The sequence below is a fragment of the Falco naumanni genome, chromosome 4 (genome assembly GCF_017639655.2).
Source record: "Falco naumanni isolate bFalNau1 chromosome 4, bFalNau1.pat, whole genome shotgun sequence".
In the NCBI taxonomy this organism is placed as follows: domain Eukaryota; kingdom Metazoa; phylum Chordata; class Aves; order Falconiformes; family Falconidae; genus Falco; species Falco naumanni.
The window spans coordinates 36,754,043-36,771,441 of record NC_054057.1 but is presented as its reverse complement, the minus strand read 5'-3'; the positions used below and the strand labels follow the sequence as shown (position 1 = coordinate 36,771,441).

Below are 17,399 nucleotides of genomic sequence, written 5' to 3'. Positions count from 1 at the left end.
ATGGCTTGTGGAGGAAAACTTGCTAATGTCATCACCAAGAATCAGGTTAAGAGAGCTTCATGCTGTCATGGAGAAATTGCATTCAGAACTGGAATTAAATTCAGAACTGAGTATCTGTAGTTCCTAGCTTAGAAGGACTTGATGTTTCCATTGGTTTTTAGAATTGGGTAAATATTAAGTTCAAGGTTGTAATAAATATGACAATAATGGAGTAAAATGAAGTGAATTTTGATGTTTCATCCACTAAAAAGATCATTGGATTAATTAGATTTTCTTTTTAATTATAATTTTTAATCTGTGGGTAAATTTCTGACATTATTTGATCTCCTTTCAGATTTCTTTCTGACTTAGAGGGGCCAAAATCTATGAAAACACATGCTTTGCCTCCCTCTGTCCTCTAAATGTACGCTTTGTTGCAACTTCAGAGTAATTAGCCATAATCCTTGATTTCAGTTTAGAATCTGCTTTTGAGGTACAATTGTCTCAGGATCTGAAGATGCACCAAAAAAGTGTACGAAGTTAGAAATTATACCTGGCAATAAGCCCCCCTCTATTCTGAAGTCAGATTCCAAAGCTGCATTTTGCTTTCTTTTCAGTTCCAGAAAACTTGTGTGTGTCTATAAATTGACTGCGCTGCCAACATTTGCCTACATATATTAAAATTTTGAATCCCTTCCTTGTATAGTAGTGAATGAAAACTGTTCTGCGTTTGAGTGAGGAAAAAATGATTATTTCCCTCAGTTCTTGACAGTTTAGTTGTTGAGAGGCAAGATAACTCCTGAACAGCTTTTGCTCTGCTTGACTTTACCTTCTGTAGAGAGATGGGTCTTGCAGTCTTCCATATCTGTGTCTCATCTGTACTGTTCAGTAAGCTCTCCTTAGTATTTATTGCTCTTTCAGATGCTCTGTGGTTCCAAACATTAATCTGATTTATTCTGTGTATCTCCTGCATTTTTTTCTTTTGGAGAAATTAGCAACATTTATTCAGCTTGAAAAGGCAGCTTGCTTTCTTAGACTCTTACAGTGCTCATCTGGAAAACCTTGCTCTTTTCGAGATTTAGCTTAAATTACACAGTTTCTTTGACTTAAATTCTGTTTTGTATAAATGATATGGAAGTTTCTGTTTGGTGTTGAATCACTTCAAGCTTTTATTGTGGAGATCAACTCTGAAACCACTACACTGTGTCCAGCATAGCAAAATTTGGAACTAAACTAGCAGTTCCCATTTTCACCATTTGGAATATTTAACTGCAAAAGTCATAGTTTTTAAAATCTGATAGCATACTGACAAGATATGTGACAAACAGCTGTGAAAATTTACTTTGGTGTTGCAGTCAAATGGATACCCTTGCATCTGAGAAGACAGTTTTCTTGGAAGAAAGGATGACAGGAAAAATCAGCACTGCTTCTTTATCCTGAGGGAGTTTTTTGAGCTTGTTTTTGTTTGCATTGTGAGGGCAGAAGGACATTTTAGCTGCAATTCCCAGCCCCAGTGCATACATTTCAGTCTCTGTGTACTGTTTTACTAGCATAAGTTTGAGAGAATGTGTATTGTATGGAATAACGTCTCACTACCAGGGAGTTGGGCTAAATGAATAAATAGGTATTTTGCATTTTTATTCAGGAGTGTGGTAAGAAACAGCTAGTAAAGGAAAAGACATGTGCTAGCATTTTTAACATGCTTATATGAGGCATCATCTCTGTATCCTACCATGAAATTTTTGCAGTATCCCTTTGTCTGCTGTCCACATGACAAGAATCAGTGCCTGCCTTTGTACAATCATTCTTCATATTTTTTTTGCTAGATGGTGGTAGGAATTGGGTGTAGCTCTTAACCAGCAGGGGATTTAAACCTTCCTATGAACCATATAATTTTTTTTGTTTTAGTGTATACATAATCTGAAGAGGCAAGAACTTCAGCTTCCCTGCTAAGACTTCTTTGATTTTAAGAGTGGCTGCACGTTCTTCTTTGAAATAATAGGCTGGATGTCTATTGGTTTTGTTCTCCATTGTCTTCTTCCTAGGGAATGCTTGCATTATGTGATTCATTTTTGTTTAAAAAATACAAATCAAAGTCTTGTGCCTTCTGCTTGTTGATCAGTTCTGATGTGAGTAGACTTGCTTGAAAAACCCGTAGCAAAATGTAGTGTCAGATAATAAGATGGCTCTTGTCTATTGCATTTCGGTTGAAACGTTACTTTTGTTATGTTGCAGTGAAGTGCCTTCTGAGAATGTGCTACTTTCGATTTGTATGGATGGGGATGCAAAAAAATCCCAAACCCCTTCTAATAAGTTTTTTATGAATGAAATGGATGCCTTCAATTAAATTCTCAATTATGGTAAATGGACTTTCATAATCATCATGTAGCCATTATGTCCAAGCACTACCTTTATAATTCTGGCTTAGAACATGCATACAGATTTATCTGGACACTGCATTTCTACATTTTCACTTCAATACTTGATCAAAGTTACTTTTCTTACGAAATTTTGTGATTGTACCTTCTTTTCCTAAATTAACATAAATGTAGACTATATCCTTGCAAACACCTCCATATATCATAGTTTGTTTGAATAAATAAACTATGAATGTCTGTATTTAAAATTGGTGCTTGAGCCCTCGCTTGAAGGGCTAGACAGTGCTGTCACAGGACTTACACTAAATAGTAGGGATAAGAAACATGTGACAGTTTTACCTTGGTTGTGTTCAATATGGAACAAGATCTTTTGAATTCTTCCCCATCCTTCTGTCCCAAACCTAAAGAAATGTACACTGTTTAGGAATGGCCCTGATCTTGGGGTATTTGCGGGGAATTGTGACATGAGGGCTCAGGTCCCTGAGCTGCCCAAGCCTCCTATGTCAGCAGGTGATTGCAAGCTGAGATGTGCCTGGCATTAAGCATAGTGGAAACAAAGAACTAGTTTTCATGAGAATCTGTGCTGGTATACAGATGAAATTGGTCAAATGTAATGACCTGCAGTAATCCAGAAAAGATCTCTTGAGCCTAGGAAGTTTATCAGCCCTACATTGCAGTGGTTGAGCAAATTCTTTATGCGTGTGAGCATGTAAATTGCCCGACTAAGGTGAAAAATCATTTTTTAAATTTGATGAGAAAAGGTAAAGAAATGCTAGATTAGCAACAGCATGTTCGTGACATTTGTTTGAAAGGAATCATAGTCTTCTGTTTATATGGCACATGCTACCATTAGGGGCTTTGAATTTTCCTAGGACTTACAGTGGTACAATTACTTAATTTGTTCGGTCTGTGCAGACACTTACCTGTGCGTTGCATCGTTTTTTTGCTAATGTCAGCAGCTTCTATATTTTAGACCTGTTAATTTCCACATGTAAATCTAACTATGGTTATACACAGAGGGTGATGGGTTATGCTGTACCTAGTTCTAAAGGTGGAAAGAAGGAGCAAGGTTCTTACTGTAATGTCTTGATAGCTAAAAGAACTGGAGTAACAGGAAATGCTTATAAACTCCAGCAGGACATGTAGTAATGTAAAATGGTTATGGAGGATTTTTTGTTTGAAGGCTTGTTGCATGTGGAGAAGCAACAAAGAAATATTGGCTACTTGATGTAGTGTTTAATGCCAGCTCTTTCTGATGCAGTTTTTTCTATTTAAACCTTTCTTTGGAGAGTGTTGTATCCGGGTTATCTAACAGAACCAAAAAAGGAGGGGTGGTAAGTTATCATTTAAGTGGAGAGAACTAGGTAGGGAAGCTAACCTATCTTTTGATAGTTAATGTAGGCCCCTTAGGAGAAGATTCAGAGCACAGAAGTTGTCTAAAATCAGGTATGGTGATTATTCCATGAAAACTCTGTGCTTTCCATGCCTGAAGAGAATATCCTGCCTATTTCTTGGTTGCTTCAACCCTTCCAAACAAAAAGATAGTAGTCATATTTTGTGTCTTATTTTTCTGGCTGGTGTTCTGAAATTTTTAAAGCTGAGCATTGGAAAGGAGTAGTTTTGCCTTTTTTGTCCTAAATAGTTTCCCTTATGGTAACTATTTTTTTAAATCTTTCTATACAAAATATAGCTCAGAGAAGTATAATTATGGTCTTGGAAAGAGTTTCCAAAGGTTGTGTAGACTTAAGTTCTTTTTTCCTGTGGTGTTTCTGTAAGGGGTTCCCGAGCAACAAATAAAAGTTACTTTACCATAGTTTGCAAAGACTTGACAGCCCTGACCTTTCTGGGTATGTTCTTCTGTAGATCACAGTGCCAAAGAAAAACATTTAGAAATGTGCCAGTTGCTTGGGAATACCTTTGAATACTTGGCTAAATCCTAGCAGGATGGGATGTTGTCTGGGCTCTCTTAACACTGTTGCGTTATAAGCCCAGGATAATGTGCTGCTGCAACATATATTTTAATTTGAGGTGTTAGGAATACTGCAAATGCCTGCAGTGTGAGCCTTTCTTACTACTAAGGTAGTAACAGTAGTGCAGTGATGCTAGTCTGACACAGCAGGTTAATGATTTAAGATAAATTACCATCTTGTCATTCAGTAGCAGGCAACTGGTTTTTTGGAAACAAGAAACTTGGTGTGAAATGTTAGTATGATCAGTAGTTTTACTTTTAAACATTTTTTTTTCTTTCATTAATAGTGAGTTGAATTCAAAACTGCAAGACACCTTGGAACAAATAGAGGTAAGAATTAATATGTTGATGTTTAGTATATGTCAGTATTTAACCTCTAGGTACTAGAGCTTTCTAATGCAATGTTATTAGCAATTACAGAATATGTATATTTCTTTCAAATACTATCTTTGGAATGCTATAGTCCTTGCTATTCATGCAGATTTTTGTGCTGCAGTCAACCTAAACACTTGTAATATGTTAACAAACTTATGAGCCCAGCTCACAAGTTGTGCTCACTTCAAGTGGTAGAGCAGTCAAATAAAATAGGCACAAAACATTTGACGTACTGGAGCAAAGGTATGCTCCCTGTATGATAAAGACACATGGTGGTTTTTAATCCATGATCTGCTGTGAATTCTTTAGACTGCTCCTAGACAGTTGTGAAAAGTAAATTAGCAGCATGCCAGTAGGTTTGGATAAGCTACACAAGAGATCACAGTTTCACTGGAAATTTGAGGTCCGCAAACTGGAAACTGCTGAATAGGGCCAGTAGTAAGCCGTAGGAAGTAAGATATGAGTATCTGGGAAAGATGCAGCGAAGACAGATCACTTTAAGCTGGTAGATAGTATTGCAAAGAATGTAAAGTGGTAAATGTCTTGCTGGGAACTGGTGGCAAAAAAAAGTTAATGAACAGTAGGAATTCTTTTTAACTAAATTACTAGGTAATTTTGAGCTGGAACTTGGCAAACTTTTTCTAAGAAGTCTAGTAGTGTAGATATGTATAATGTATATGTAGTGCATGTTATGCCTACACATGTAATGCATAGCTGCAAACTGAACTTGCTGTCCCAGCAGCTCTCTATGTCTCTGGTCATGTTCTTTAGAAAGTCAGATTAGTGCAAGTATTACACTACCTTGTTATTTAATTCCCTTAATTATTTAACTTTGTTAATTTTCCTTCATTTATGCATTTATACTTTCACTTTCTTGCAACCCCCCATGCCCCCTTTCACTGATATGTGGTATATTCAGAGCACTTCCGGTTCAAAAGAGCTAATGAAATGACTATTTTCTTCTCGTTCTCACATAGGCCAGTCGTTAAACTCCTCCTTCTCTCTGTCTCCCCCCACCCCCCCATCATTCATCTTGTATTCCTATTGCTTTCATTTACTTGCCATTTTCTCCTTGTGAGCAAACATTGGTGCTGCTTAAAAGGAGGCATTCATCTTTACCTCTTTCCAGTAACAACTTTGCAGAACAAATTCTACTCATACGAAAATCTGGTAAAATGTGCCATGTTGGTTGGTGAAAGCAATTCACAGCTAGCTAAATAATCATATTCAAGGGTTTTATTTATTGCTTATGAATTTACAGAAATATCTTATTTTCCTCCTGTGAAAGTATCTTATTTTCCACTGGAAGAAGTGTAAGTCATCCTGGGCTTCATAGATTGTTCCCGTGAAATACATGCTCTAATTAATACAGAATCTTATTCTGCTAATAAATATTTTAATGAGTTTTCTCAATAGTTGAGTGCTTCTGCTTATGTCCCTTCCTTTTTCCTGTGTTTTTTTCTTCTTTCGTGTAATTTAGGTTTTTAACATCGCTTTTTTATACTATGTTACAAATAGAATGCAAGGTGGCTATAGCAGAAGGAACCATTGAAAAATGTAGAGAAAAGATTCAAGTGCTCTGTGTTTAAGAGCTCTGTTCATGGGCAGTTTGATATATCTGTTTCTGTCTTTATACAGCAGTTCTGCGTGAGATAAAAGAAGGAAAAAAGTATTTTAAATTGGTATATGGCTGGAATTAAAATTGCTAAGTAACCTTTTAAAGAAGTTCTGAATCTTTAGGTTACTTGTCCTTTTACCATTTTGCTTAGGAAAAAATGCAGATTTTGATTATATTCTAGTCTCCCTTTTTGTGCTTAAAGAAAATATTAATCTGCTTAAAACCCCCAACAAAATAAAACATCTACCCACCACACACACACAGACCCAACAGCAACACCACCCCCCCAAATATCTAGAATTAAAATCCATAAATATTTTGTGGCTAATGAAGTAATGAATGAAAATTTTCCAGTGGAGTGAGTAATTAAAAGTACTTAGGTGCTAAACAACCATCTCCTGTGGTTTAGTGACTAGCAAGGAGAGGAAAGTATCTGCTAGCTGTGTATGATATCGTATGGTACTGATTTCATGTTTTCTTTTCTTGCATTTTTCACTAAAAGTAACTAGAGTTAGACTGTGTATCTCTGAAAATTTTACAGTGTCTAAGTGAGAATTACGTTATTAAACTGCATGATCAAATTCTTGGAAGCTTTATTAGTTAATTGTTAAGTATTTCATCCTGTTCTAGTTTTTTTATTCAGTGCACATAATAGATGAACTTCATTTATCGCAGAGCTGTTCAGTATGCTCAAACACGGCAGAACACACGGCAGAACTAGTAGTTGTGTGTATGTGTGTGTGTGCTTTCTTTTTATTTTTCTCCGATTGTACTGATCATTGTGCTAGTATAGTACTCCCTAAATTACTTATTTCACAATGAACTTTTAAGTCAGACAATGTTGATTCCATTTAACAGATGGCAGGAGGGTTAAGAAGTTTGTAATTGAATTGCTTGAGCTGAAACACCTGTGGAGTATTTTCATAATTTTTTCCCCAGTTCTAGGTTTTTCTTAGGAGTGGAAGTAGACCAAATTAGAAATCGCAGCTCTCCCATAGTGGGGTGCTAGACCTTCTCAAAGTAAACGTCACTTTGAATTTAACTTTAGGAAAGTAGTACATTTTTTACTGTGCTTGTTCTTGGGAATGGTGGCACTGTTTGGCTGACAGAAATTTCAGACTGAAGTACTTTAGCCTGTGAGAAGATACATTTGAACACCTCAGAATAGACAGGTAATGTACAGTCTTGGCTATTTTACAAGCATATTTATCTGATTTTTTTAAATAAACGTTTTCCTCACTTGCTGTTGTTGAAATAATGCATTACTTGGCCTGGCTTTATTTAGTGTTTAACGCATTTTCCCTCGCCTTAATTTATATAGGAACAATTGGACGTAGCACTCTCCAAAATATGCAAGAATTTTGATATCGGTCATTATACAAAGGTTCAGCAGGCTTACAGGCTGCTTGGAAAAACACAGGTTAGTATTCATCTTCTGAGTAAGTCTCGATGAACAGTGAGTGGTGTAACAGCGTGAAGCTTTGAGTACTGTCACAGAAAGTCATTTTCCTAACTGTCGTGGTTTAGCCCTGGCCAGCCACTAAGCCCCACAGAGCCATTTGCTCACTCCCCCCTGGTGCGATGGGGGAGAGAACTGGAAAAGTAGAAGTGAGAAAACTCGTGGGTTGAGATAAAGGCAGTTCAATAAGTAAAGCAAAAGCTGTGTGTGCAAGCAAAGCAAAACAAGGAATTCATAGGAGAGGTGCTCCAGCACTCTGATCATCTGAACCAAACAAAAATGGGTTTTGTTACTGTGTGGTTTTGCTTGTTCTGTTCTCATGATAGTGACTTAATTTTGACATTCTTTTTATTACTGTTCAAGTCTATATTTTGAACCTGTCCTGGAAAGAGTTCAGTTGCATCATTATTGAAGTATCTCCCGTTTTGACCTGTTCTCAATAAACGAAATTACAAGAACCTTCAATGTCTTCAGTATTTTTCATATTTTCAATTGTCATTCAGTTTTCTTTGACTAATTCAAGTTAGGACTAGCTGCAGAAGGTTATTTATTTGCAATAGGATTGAAGCAGAATTGCTTGTTCATTTCTTATGGGGTGCTTGAGTTCTCACCTTGTCAGTAGCAAAGTGTCAAACAGCAAGTAGTGAAACTGAACATTTTCAAATGTGCAGGATCAGGTAACTTCATTCTGGCATATCAAATAATTTTTTTACCAATTCTTATAGAGCTTGTATACTGGTTATTATGTTATCTTGAAACAGTGAGAGAATTCAATTTCTGAAATGGACTGATGTTATGTAGAGTTTATTAACAAAGGATCAATGGGATAACTAACTCGGGAAGCAGCCTGACCTGAAACTCAGGTGTGATTATGACATATAGTAATTAATGTTTAGTACATGTACTGATACTTGTTTTTCTGGAAAAAGTAAGTTTTGTTAAACAAACGTCTTTTTTTATTGCAAAGGGGGCTTTTGTAAGAAATTTATTGATATGATGTGCATGCCTTTCTGTAACACTTAATCCTACTTTATATTCTTCAAGGAAGAACTCAGTTTGCCAAGTGGATGAATTGAAGACCTTGTAATTGTGGTTTTAGTTTTATTAATTGCAAAGGAATTATTTTAGTTGAAAGTGTTCCTAGTAGGAAGAATAGCACTGACCTCAACTCATTTCTTTTTGATATGCTCATCAGTGTTTGGGAGGGTAAATGAATGAATGAGTAAATTCTATAATTAAATATATACATGTAAATTTAATATTTACTAGTGGTAATGTCAAAAACCTGGTGGGTTACAGAGGGATAATGGCAAAGGAAACTGATTTTACTGGCAATACTTGAACTCTTTACTATTGTAAACATTACCACATTGTAATATTTCCAAGTCTTATGTTAGATATTTTTGAAACGAAGATTGGAGGCCATGTTTACAATCTCCTGTGTTCAGTACTGAAAAAGACTTACATTAAAAGATAGTGATGTGACAGATTGAATTTTACTATTTGTTATTCCTGTTCTTTCAGACAGCAATGGACCAGTTACATATGCACTTCACTCAAGCCATTCACAACACTGTGTTTCAAGTAGTCCTTGGATATGTGGAGCTGTGTGCAGGAAACACAGACACCAAGTTTCAGAAGTTACAGTACAAAGACCTCTGCACAGTATGTAATTCTTGCATATATGTATATTTTTTTAATCTGAATTTTTCCACGGTTATAAGTGTACCTTATCTAAGTAGAGACTCAGTTATTAAAATAACCCTGCAGCTACTATAGTTTCTTAATACAACTCATAGGCTAATTGAGAGATTAGTTATTCACAACTTGGTGCTGATTTTAATTGTGCCAATTCTTAGTACTTTGGAGTTAGTGTACAGATCATCTAAATAATCTAAATACATGTAAAGAAGGAAATTGTAGGATAAAACCAGGAGACCAACATTTCAAAACTCCCACATTGTCAGTATAAGATGCTAGTTACTGGAATCACTATTAGCTTTGAACTTCATTCCAGTGCATTTAAGTAGTATTCACATTATCTACTACTGCATTTCAATAAGGATTCTTGTAAAGATACTAACTTAATTGGAGTCTTCCCATTACTCCTAGCTTTGTGTCAGATTCAGTGCGCTTTTGGTCTCAAGAAAAGGGGCAGCTGTAGCTGTAATATTGAGATGCAAAAGCCTGATGATGGGCAGATCATGGACTGGGAATAACCATGTATTTTCCTCTGGTATACATCTTAGATTCAGTTTCTTGCATGTATATATTTTGTTTAATTTTTTACAAATGTATAATTTAAAAATTAGAATTAATTACTGTATTCTGAGTAGTATTTTTAGTTCACTCTTTTTAATTCTTTCACTTGTAATTTACTGTTACACCCAAAACTTTTTGTAAAACTTTGGCGGTGGGGAGGAAGAGTGTGAGATATTTTAGGTGGTTCTAACATTGATTTAAAACTTGAAATTATGTTTTTATCTTGAATGTTCATCAGGATGTTTGTTTCAGTCACAGGCTAAGCCTGCAACATACTTCATCAACTCAAGGACACACCCTATCAGTTGCAATCGATGAAATCAAAGTATAGTGACAAGGAGATTAAAGTTCATATTCTGATCCATTTTCTGCTCTTTCACTTCTCAAATCTCTTGGGATTGTGTAGCTTCAACTAGTAAACAACGTATCTGCTTTGAAAACCTTTTCATTTGAAAGAAGTGCCCCTTTGACTTAAAAGGTTTATGTAAAATAAGAGCCTTCATATGAGTGAAAGTAGATTATGGCAAATTATTGGGAGAAATTGACAGAAGTATTAATGAACAGAATGAGTAAGGTTCCAGATGGGTGGTTTTTGTACTTCACTGAAATGGATTCTAGTTGAAGAAAGCCAGTAAACCCTAATTTCTGTTCCCTGGACTGCAACCCTATCATATTTCTGATTTAAGTCTTCAGAGGGTGGTTTTGTTTTCACTTCTTAGTTTCTAATGCACTTTTCTTCTGAGCTTTATAATTCTGTATGCTCTTCAGTTCATTTCTCATTCTGTGCTAATGTTTATGATATGAAGCCCATTTATTTACACCCACAAACAGTACTACTGCTCCCTCTGACATCTTCTAAAGTGCAGTTGTGTGCTGGTGTTGATCCTTACCCTTTACAGTGCAGAAGGATCTTTCAGATCACTGGAAATACCACATTTTGTAACACAAAGAGAGAGTGGCTTTGCATGGTTGGAAAATAATTACCTCATCATTTCTGTTTGGTTTTCCTTCTGCAAAACTCTCATGAGATGCTTCTTAGTTATGTGAATCTGTCAGTCTGTATAAAGGGAGGTACTCAAACTTTGCGACTGTAATGTACTATGAATACTGCTGTAATTTGCTTGATATTTACTGATGTTTTTCATTTTTCATTACTTTCTTAGTAACAGTTAGGTGTTTACGGACAGGCTGCAGAAGGGAAATTTTGGTCTCTGTTAGAAACCAGGCTGTTCAGTGCTCGTTGTTACCTGTTGCAGTGCATTTGTGAAATCAGAGCACTGAATAAGCTGGATTATCATAGCAATTCCATTTCTACCTTCCTGTGGAAAAAATACCAAGAGATTTTCATCTCTTGTGTTCAGTTGTCAGGGAATAAAGTTCAAGACTAAAATATGAGCCGTCTTTCTCTGTGTCTAGTTCCAGTGAGAACCCTCTTCAGTCTGTCTACACTGTTAAGCCAGGAAGCTCTTAATGTATGAGTACTTACGGAGTACTTGCTCTAGTTAAACAATGGAAGTTATATGAAATTAGCTTTCCTTTTGGGGCACATTTCTTGTTGTGTGTTTCTAAAAATTTTTCTAAATTAATTCTTTTAGCTCATTTCCACTTACATGGGAAGTAGGGCAGTATAGTGTTATTTTGTTTTGATTTTTTTTGTTTGTTTTCTGGAAAAGATACTGGATTTTATGATGATGTGGGTTTTTAAAAAAGTGGTATTGTTTTCAGTAAGTCTTAGGCATATATGTAAATTCTGTGCCTGTGCACTCTGAGTCACTGTTCCCTTGTTCAGCATTTATTTTCATAGCAATAAGCCATGCTGTAACTCTTACATCCTTTCTCCTTTTAAATACTACTGGAGCAGGGGAGAGTTCAGCTGCTTAATCATCAAGTTTTGATTTTTCTCTATTCTAGAATAAGTTCAAAGAAATTCAGTTGTTTATTTCCTTAGCCTAAATGGAATTATCTTGGTATTTAGTAAGTGATCCTATCTTCCTGGCCACCTGGAAACCAGCATGTCTTCCAAGTATAGTGATCTGCACAGCCAAAGTGCAGATTTTATAGCTACTAAAAGCCCTGAAATACAGTACAAGTAACCTTGCCTGGTGACTTGGCAGAGAAAATTGTGAAACAGTTGTTGAAATGGCATCACAACTTATTGTTTAAATGATAAACTTATTACTCTATTTTGTTCCATTGTTAACAAAGCTCTATAGTATCTGAGATTAAAGTGTTTCAATAATGCAGTCACTAATGTATGTCAACACTTCAATTAAAGGATGTTTTAGAAAAAAAAAAAAAAGTGTTCTCAGTTGTTACTTTTTTTACGCACCAAGAAGTTGACTTTCTCTTTTTTTGTTGTTTATGTGTCCAGGATGCCTAATTTATATCCTTGAGGCATCTCTGATTTGATAGGGAACAGAATCAAAACATTCATTTAAAAAAGCCCAAACAAACCAGAAAGGCATAACGATTAATATGAGGCCTCCAGGTACTTTTGCTAGTGACATCTATTGCTGAAGAACAGTTTTTGTGAGTCCTTCCTCGTAAGCAGAGTATAGGAGAATATGGCTTGGGCATTATGTGCTACTGCCAGGAACATTATTTAAGCTTAGGAAGCAAGTGAACATGATTAAGTAGAAAATAAAGATAGGGAGTTTATATATTTATTTATTTTTTACCTGAAAGTTGAAAAGTAGGAGGGGTGTAAATGATGCATCTGCATTTGTGAAAAAATCTATCCAGTCTAATGTTTATTCTCTGACAAATATAATACTCAAGCTGATAAAAGTTTTGTTGCAGTTCATTGCTCAGGAAGGACACTCAGGGTTTAGAAAGCCACAGTTACATCAATGGATGAGGGTGAAGTTCAGAGGGAATTAATTGCTTTGGTAAAGGGTTTGCTCTATGTAGAGTCCCTGGTTATTATTTTGGTAGTTATGTTGACATCACTGTTGCAGAAGCTGTTAATATTTTTGAAAAGTTTTGTTGTAACTGTAATGCCAAAACTTTTGAATCATCGTGCATATACATTTTTGGGTTAGTAGGCAGTACCCACATGGTAAAAGCTAATTAGCCTTGTGGAAGTCAACTGTGGACACTGAAGCAGCAATGAGAAAGTTTAAACTGTTGTCTACAACATTGTAAGTTTGAAGAATTAATTTTCGGACTTCTCTGAGAATGTTTAAATAATAATGGAATTGAAATCACATTTGTGCAGCTGGACTTTGCCCTTGTTTATAAGCTGTGAGACTGTACTTCTTCACAGCAAGTGAGATAGGGGTGACTTGCCATGGCCACTCAGAGAAGCAGTATATTTTACAGTCTTTTCTTTACCAATCAAGACCCCTTCTCGAGTTCATCCCTTTACCTGACAGTCTCATCTTAGATATTTCTACTGGATATCTATCTCTCTGATAAAATTGGTACTCTTCACCTAATGAATATTTAAAATCACAATTGGCTCTTTGGAGCAGGGTGGATTGGGGTGGTAGGACAGCTGCCATCTAAGTTGGTTGGTTTGTTTTTAAACTGCTTCTTTATACAGCATTCAATCCAATGGGGCACCAGCCAGGACGGTTTCTATGCGCTGCTGAAGGACAAGTATCTCTATCATTGAACTGACACAGTGTCTGCATGTCACAGGGGTGGCTGCATCCCTCTTTAAGTGAGATGTACTGACCGTTAGACTGTATGGCTTGACTTCTGTGCCTGCCTTGCTGTTCCATAAATGTAAAAGCTGGATAACATATGGGCCAATTGGTGGGCAGGTGGGGTGGGGTGGCGAGGCATTTACAAATGACCTTTGCACTTCTAGACAGCGTTTGATTAGTTGACTAAAGTCAGGCATCTGTTGGCTCTCAAATACTTTTGAAAAGGAAACTGATGGATGTCAGGCACCTCAGCAGTATGAATATGGATATTTTTGTATGGTTTGTTTTGCCTCTGCAAAAAATGAACACGATTGTTAAGTTTCACAATATGATTTTGTTTTTCTGTAGCATATTACATCAGACAGCTACATTCCATGCCTTGCTGATCTCTGCAAAGCCCTCTGGGAAGTCATGCTCAGTTACTACCGGACAATGCAGTGGCATGAGAATCATGACCAAGATGAGGCAGCAGCTGTGTCTTCTGGTAAGAAATTCTTCTGGAAACAAAACTTCTGATATTTGGAGATAACTTTTCTTGTGCTTAAGCTGTTAATTTGTGTGTCAATACCTCTGTGGTCTTGACCCAGTGCCTTCAGCATTGCTGCTTGTAGCCTGCAGTAAGGACTTGAAGTACTCACTGGATTTTTGTAGTCTTCAGTATAGGGTTCATTTTTTAATTAATATGTGTATGTGCCATTAATACAGATATAAGCGATATTATTTTAAACAGTGCTTATTGCTGGGTTGGAAGTCAGCTATGGTAGATGACTACAAAATCTGAGGATTTTTCCTTTTAATATAGGACCAGCGTGAAATTTCAGAATTTTTGATCAATGTTGAAATTTTCACTGCAGATTAAGTTTAGTAGATTGGGATACTGGGTTGTGTACTAGGAAAGGTGACTGAAACAATAGGGAATGAATCTGTTGTAGATCTGTCGTCGTGATTTTCAGGAAATCCAGTTTCCTGAATGTTGTATATCATCTCCACTAGTGACTCCATCATAAGATACAGTCACATTTTTCTTGATACCCTTACAGGAAAAGGCAAACATTTAAGGTACAATTTTGATTTTCATTTATTGTTGTTCCAGTTTGTGTTTTTAGGACAGAAGCACAAAACCTTTGTCTGTTGTCTGAGTCCTCCTAAGTACATTTTGATGGACATATTCTAAATCAATATAAAATGTCTGAAGACATACTTTATTTCCTCACTAACCCAAGATACTTGTGTTTGGCAGAGCGTGAAATTTACAATATTAAGATACAGCAAAACTCCTGTTCATTTGAATCAGATAGGTTTGCTGTTTTCTTTCTGAACAAGAGGCTTCTGTCAAGGGACAAGGGCTGTAGGGTTGCTGCTAGAAGTTATTCCTCCTTGCCTGATTTGCATAAAACTTCTAACCTTTATGTTACATTATAAGAAGAAGGGGAAAAAATTGGAAATAGAAGTAAATAACACATCTTGGAACACTGTGCTTCCTACACTTTATTTGAAATCCAACATTTCTTTCAAACATCAGATTTATTATAGATTTTAAGTCTTAAAAAGAATGAAATTTATGATAATTACCATTGTCTTACTACTTTAAATTAAAAAAAATAATGAAAATACTTTCTTCAGAGTGTCCTTCCCATTTTGTGTGGAATCTTAAAAAAAAGATTAGAAAAATGTGGATTTGTTGAAACAGTTATTTCAGATGAGAGTTTTTATAAGTATATTTGAATTAAAATTAAGTGTTCAAATATTTAATTTTGAGATGCAGTGTGAAGAAAGATTCTGAAGTTTTGAGTGAATTGCTCATTCTTAATAATATTTATTTTTCCATATAAAATAACTTCAGATAATTACATTTCCTTCTTTTGTTTTTATTTTGTTGTGATGTTTGCATGTGTAAAATGAAGCAGGTATCATAATGAGTTTATTGCATGGAAGCATTATCACAGTAGACTGCTTGCTCAGCTCCAGATGTAATTTTAAAAATAGTTCCCCTTAGCATGGTTACTTGTGATATTCTAAAGAAAGAAATAATTTGCACTGCAAAACTTTCTAAAGGAGCCATTAAACCTAATAAAGTGGTATATTCAGTCACATGAGTGTTTTTAAATGCATTACTTTTTAAATACATGCCAGAGTGTTTTGGTATGTTTACTACTAATCCACTAAATCTTCTGTCAGTCAGTGTTTTAAGTTTATGGAGACGTGGCTTAGCTGTAGTGTACACAAATAAAATACATTTAAGCTACTGAATCACTTTTTAAAATACCTAAGCAGCAATAAAGCACACAAAAGGGAATTTCACAAGTATAATTTGATATCAGAGGGACTATAAATATTTACCAAATGTCTGTCTGTTTCTCAAAGTCTGGCTCATGCTGTAGTAATTATTAGACCTATACATGGAAGTCTCATTCGGTGTTTAATGATTTAATAGCTGTGATATGTGCTAAAGCCAAAAAGTGAAATTCCTGTAGAATTGGTGGGTATGTCAGAAAGAATCATGGAGGCAGTTCAGGAGATTATGCTGAAATTGTGCCCTCAATTAAACCCCACAGACTGGAACAGTAAAAGGAGCGGTCTTAACTGTTGTACATGTATCTGGCTTTTATCATTTTGAGAACACAAGGCTGTCCCAGTATTTTTCTCTCATTGTGCTGGTTAATGTCAGCAGTCTTACGAAGTACCTTAACTAGGTCAAGGGACTCTGATCTGAGGGCATAAATGCAGCTGTAGAAGTGAGAAGCTGGATTTAGAAGATATACCTCTTTCTGTTTTAATAGCGAAGCTTATCCAAAAGAGTAAAAGTCCTACATGGATTATGGGTAAGAGTCTGCATTTCATCTAGATTGTATGTCACGTAATTGTGATTATTAATGCCTGTTGCAGATGTTAAAATGTACTTTACATAGCTTGTAAATAATTGTCCTGCATTTCTGAGAGGTGTGTCTGCTTTATACTGTTAAATGTTCTGCTTATTTATGTCCTGAACATTAGCCTAGTTTGAGATTGAAGAGCAAAATGGAATAGAAAATGCTTTCGCAACAGGATTTTGTTGTTTGTTTGTTTATAATGTTTATAGGAGAGACTCTTGGAGATTGAGGCTTCCCGCCCTCCCCCCCTCCCCGGAACTGAATTCAGAATTTGCAGTTGTTCTTTCAGTTGTAGTGGACTGGTGTTTGGGGATTACTTTTTAAAAAAATTAATTACACACACACATACACCGCTTATTTTGAATAAACTACATGCAAATAGATAATTATCTCTAGATAAAAATGCAATCTTAAAATTTTTTAAAGCATAAGACTTACTTTAGTACCTTTCATGAAATAGGAACTACTGAGATATAGGTTACTGAAGTGTTATAACAGAGTAGCAGTAAATCATGGTGAAATACATTATATTGATAGTTTTATAAATTATAAATTATCAAGAACAACACTTAAGTAATTGCCCTAATGTGCTTTTGGAAAGATAGAATTAAGTGTTCATATGTAGGACTTGTTCAATCATACTGAAAATCAGCATGAAATGAGTTCTATGTCACATTTAATGAACTGCTACTTATTCTGTGATTTTTATTGTTAGCATAGGAAACAGCAAAGTGCTGTGATAAAGGTTTTAATTCCTGGAATGAAACTGCTTACTGAAAAACTTTCCATTGCAGTGTTGGTCATGGTCAAAGCTTTGTTTGTGTTTGTAGTATAGAATA

At 35.7% G+C, this 17,399-nt stretch overlaps 1 protein-coding gene across 2 annotated transcripts in view; it reads left to right on the top strand.

The window, feature by feature from the left end:
• VPS50 (VPS50 subunit of EARP/GARPII complex) overlaps nt 1-17,399 on the top strand; it is a 93,388-nt gene that overhangs the window by 22,286 nt on the left and 53,703 nt on the right. For both annotated transcript variants that reach the window (XM_040590686.1, XM_040590687.1), the window contains exons 10-13: nt 4,614-4,656; nt 7,641-7,739; nt 9,303-9,443; nt 14,039-14,174. In XM_040590686.1, the coding sequence (XP_040446620.1) occupies nt 4,614-4,656; nt 7,641-7,739; nt 9,303-9,443; nt 14,039-14,174 (419 nt within the window). The remainder of the gene's footprint in view (nt 1-4,613; nt 4,657-7,640; nt 7,740-9,302; nt 9,444-14,038; nt 14,175-17,399) is intronic.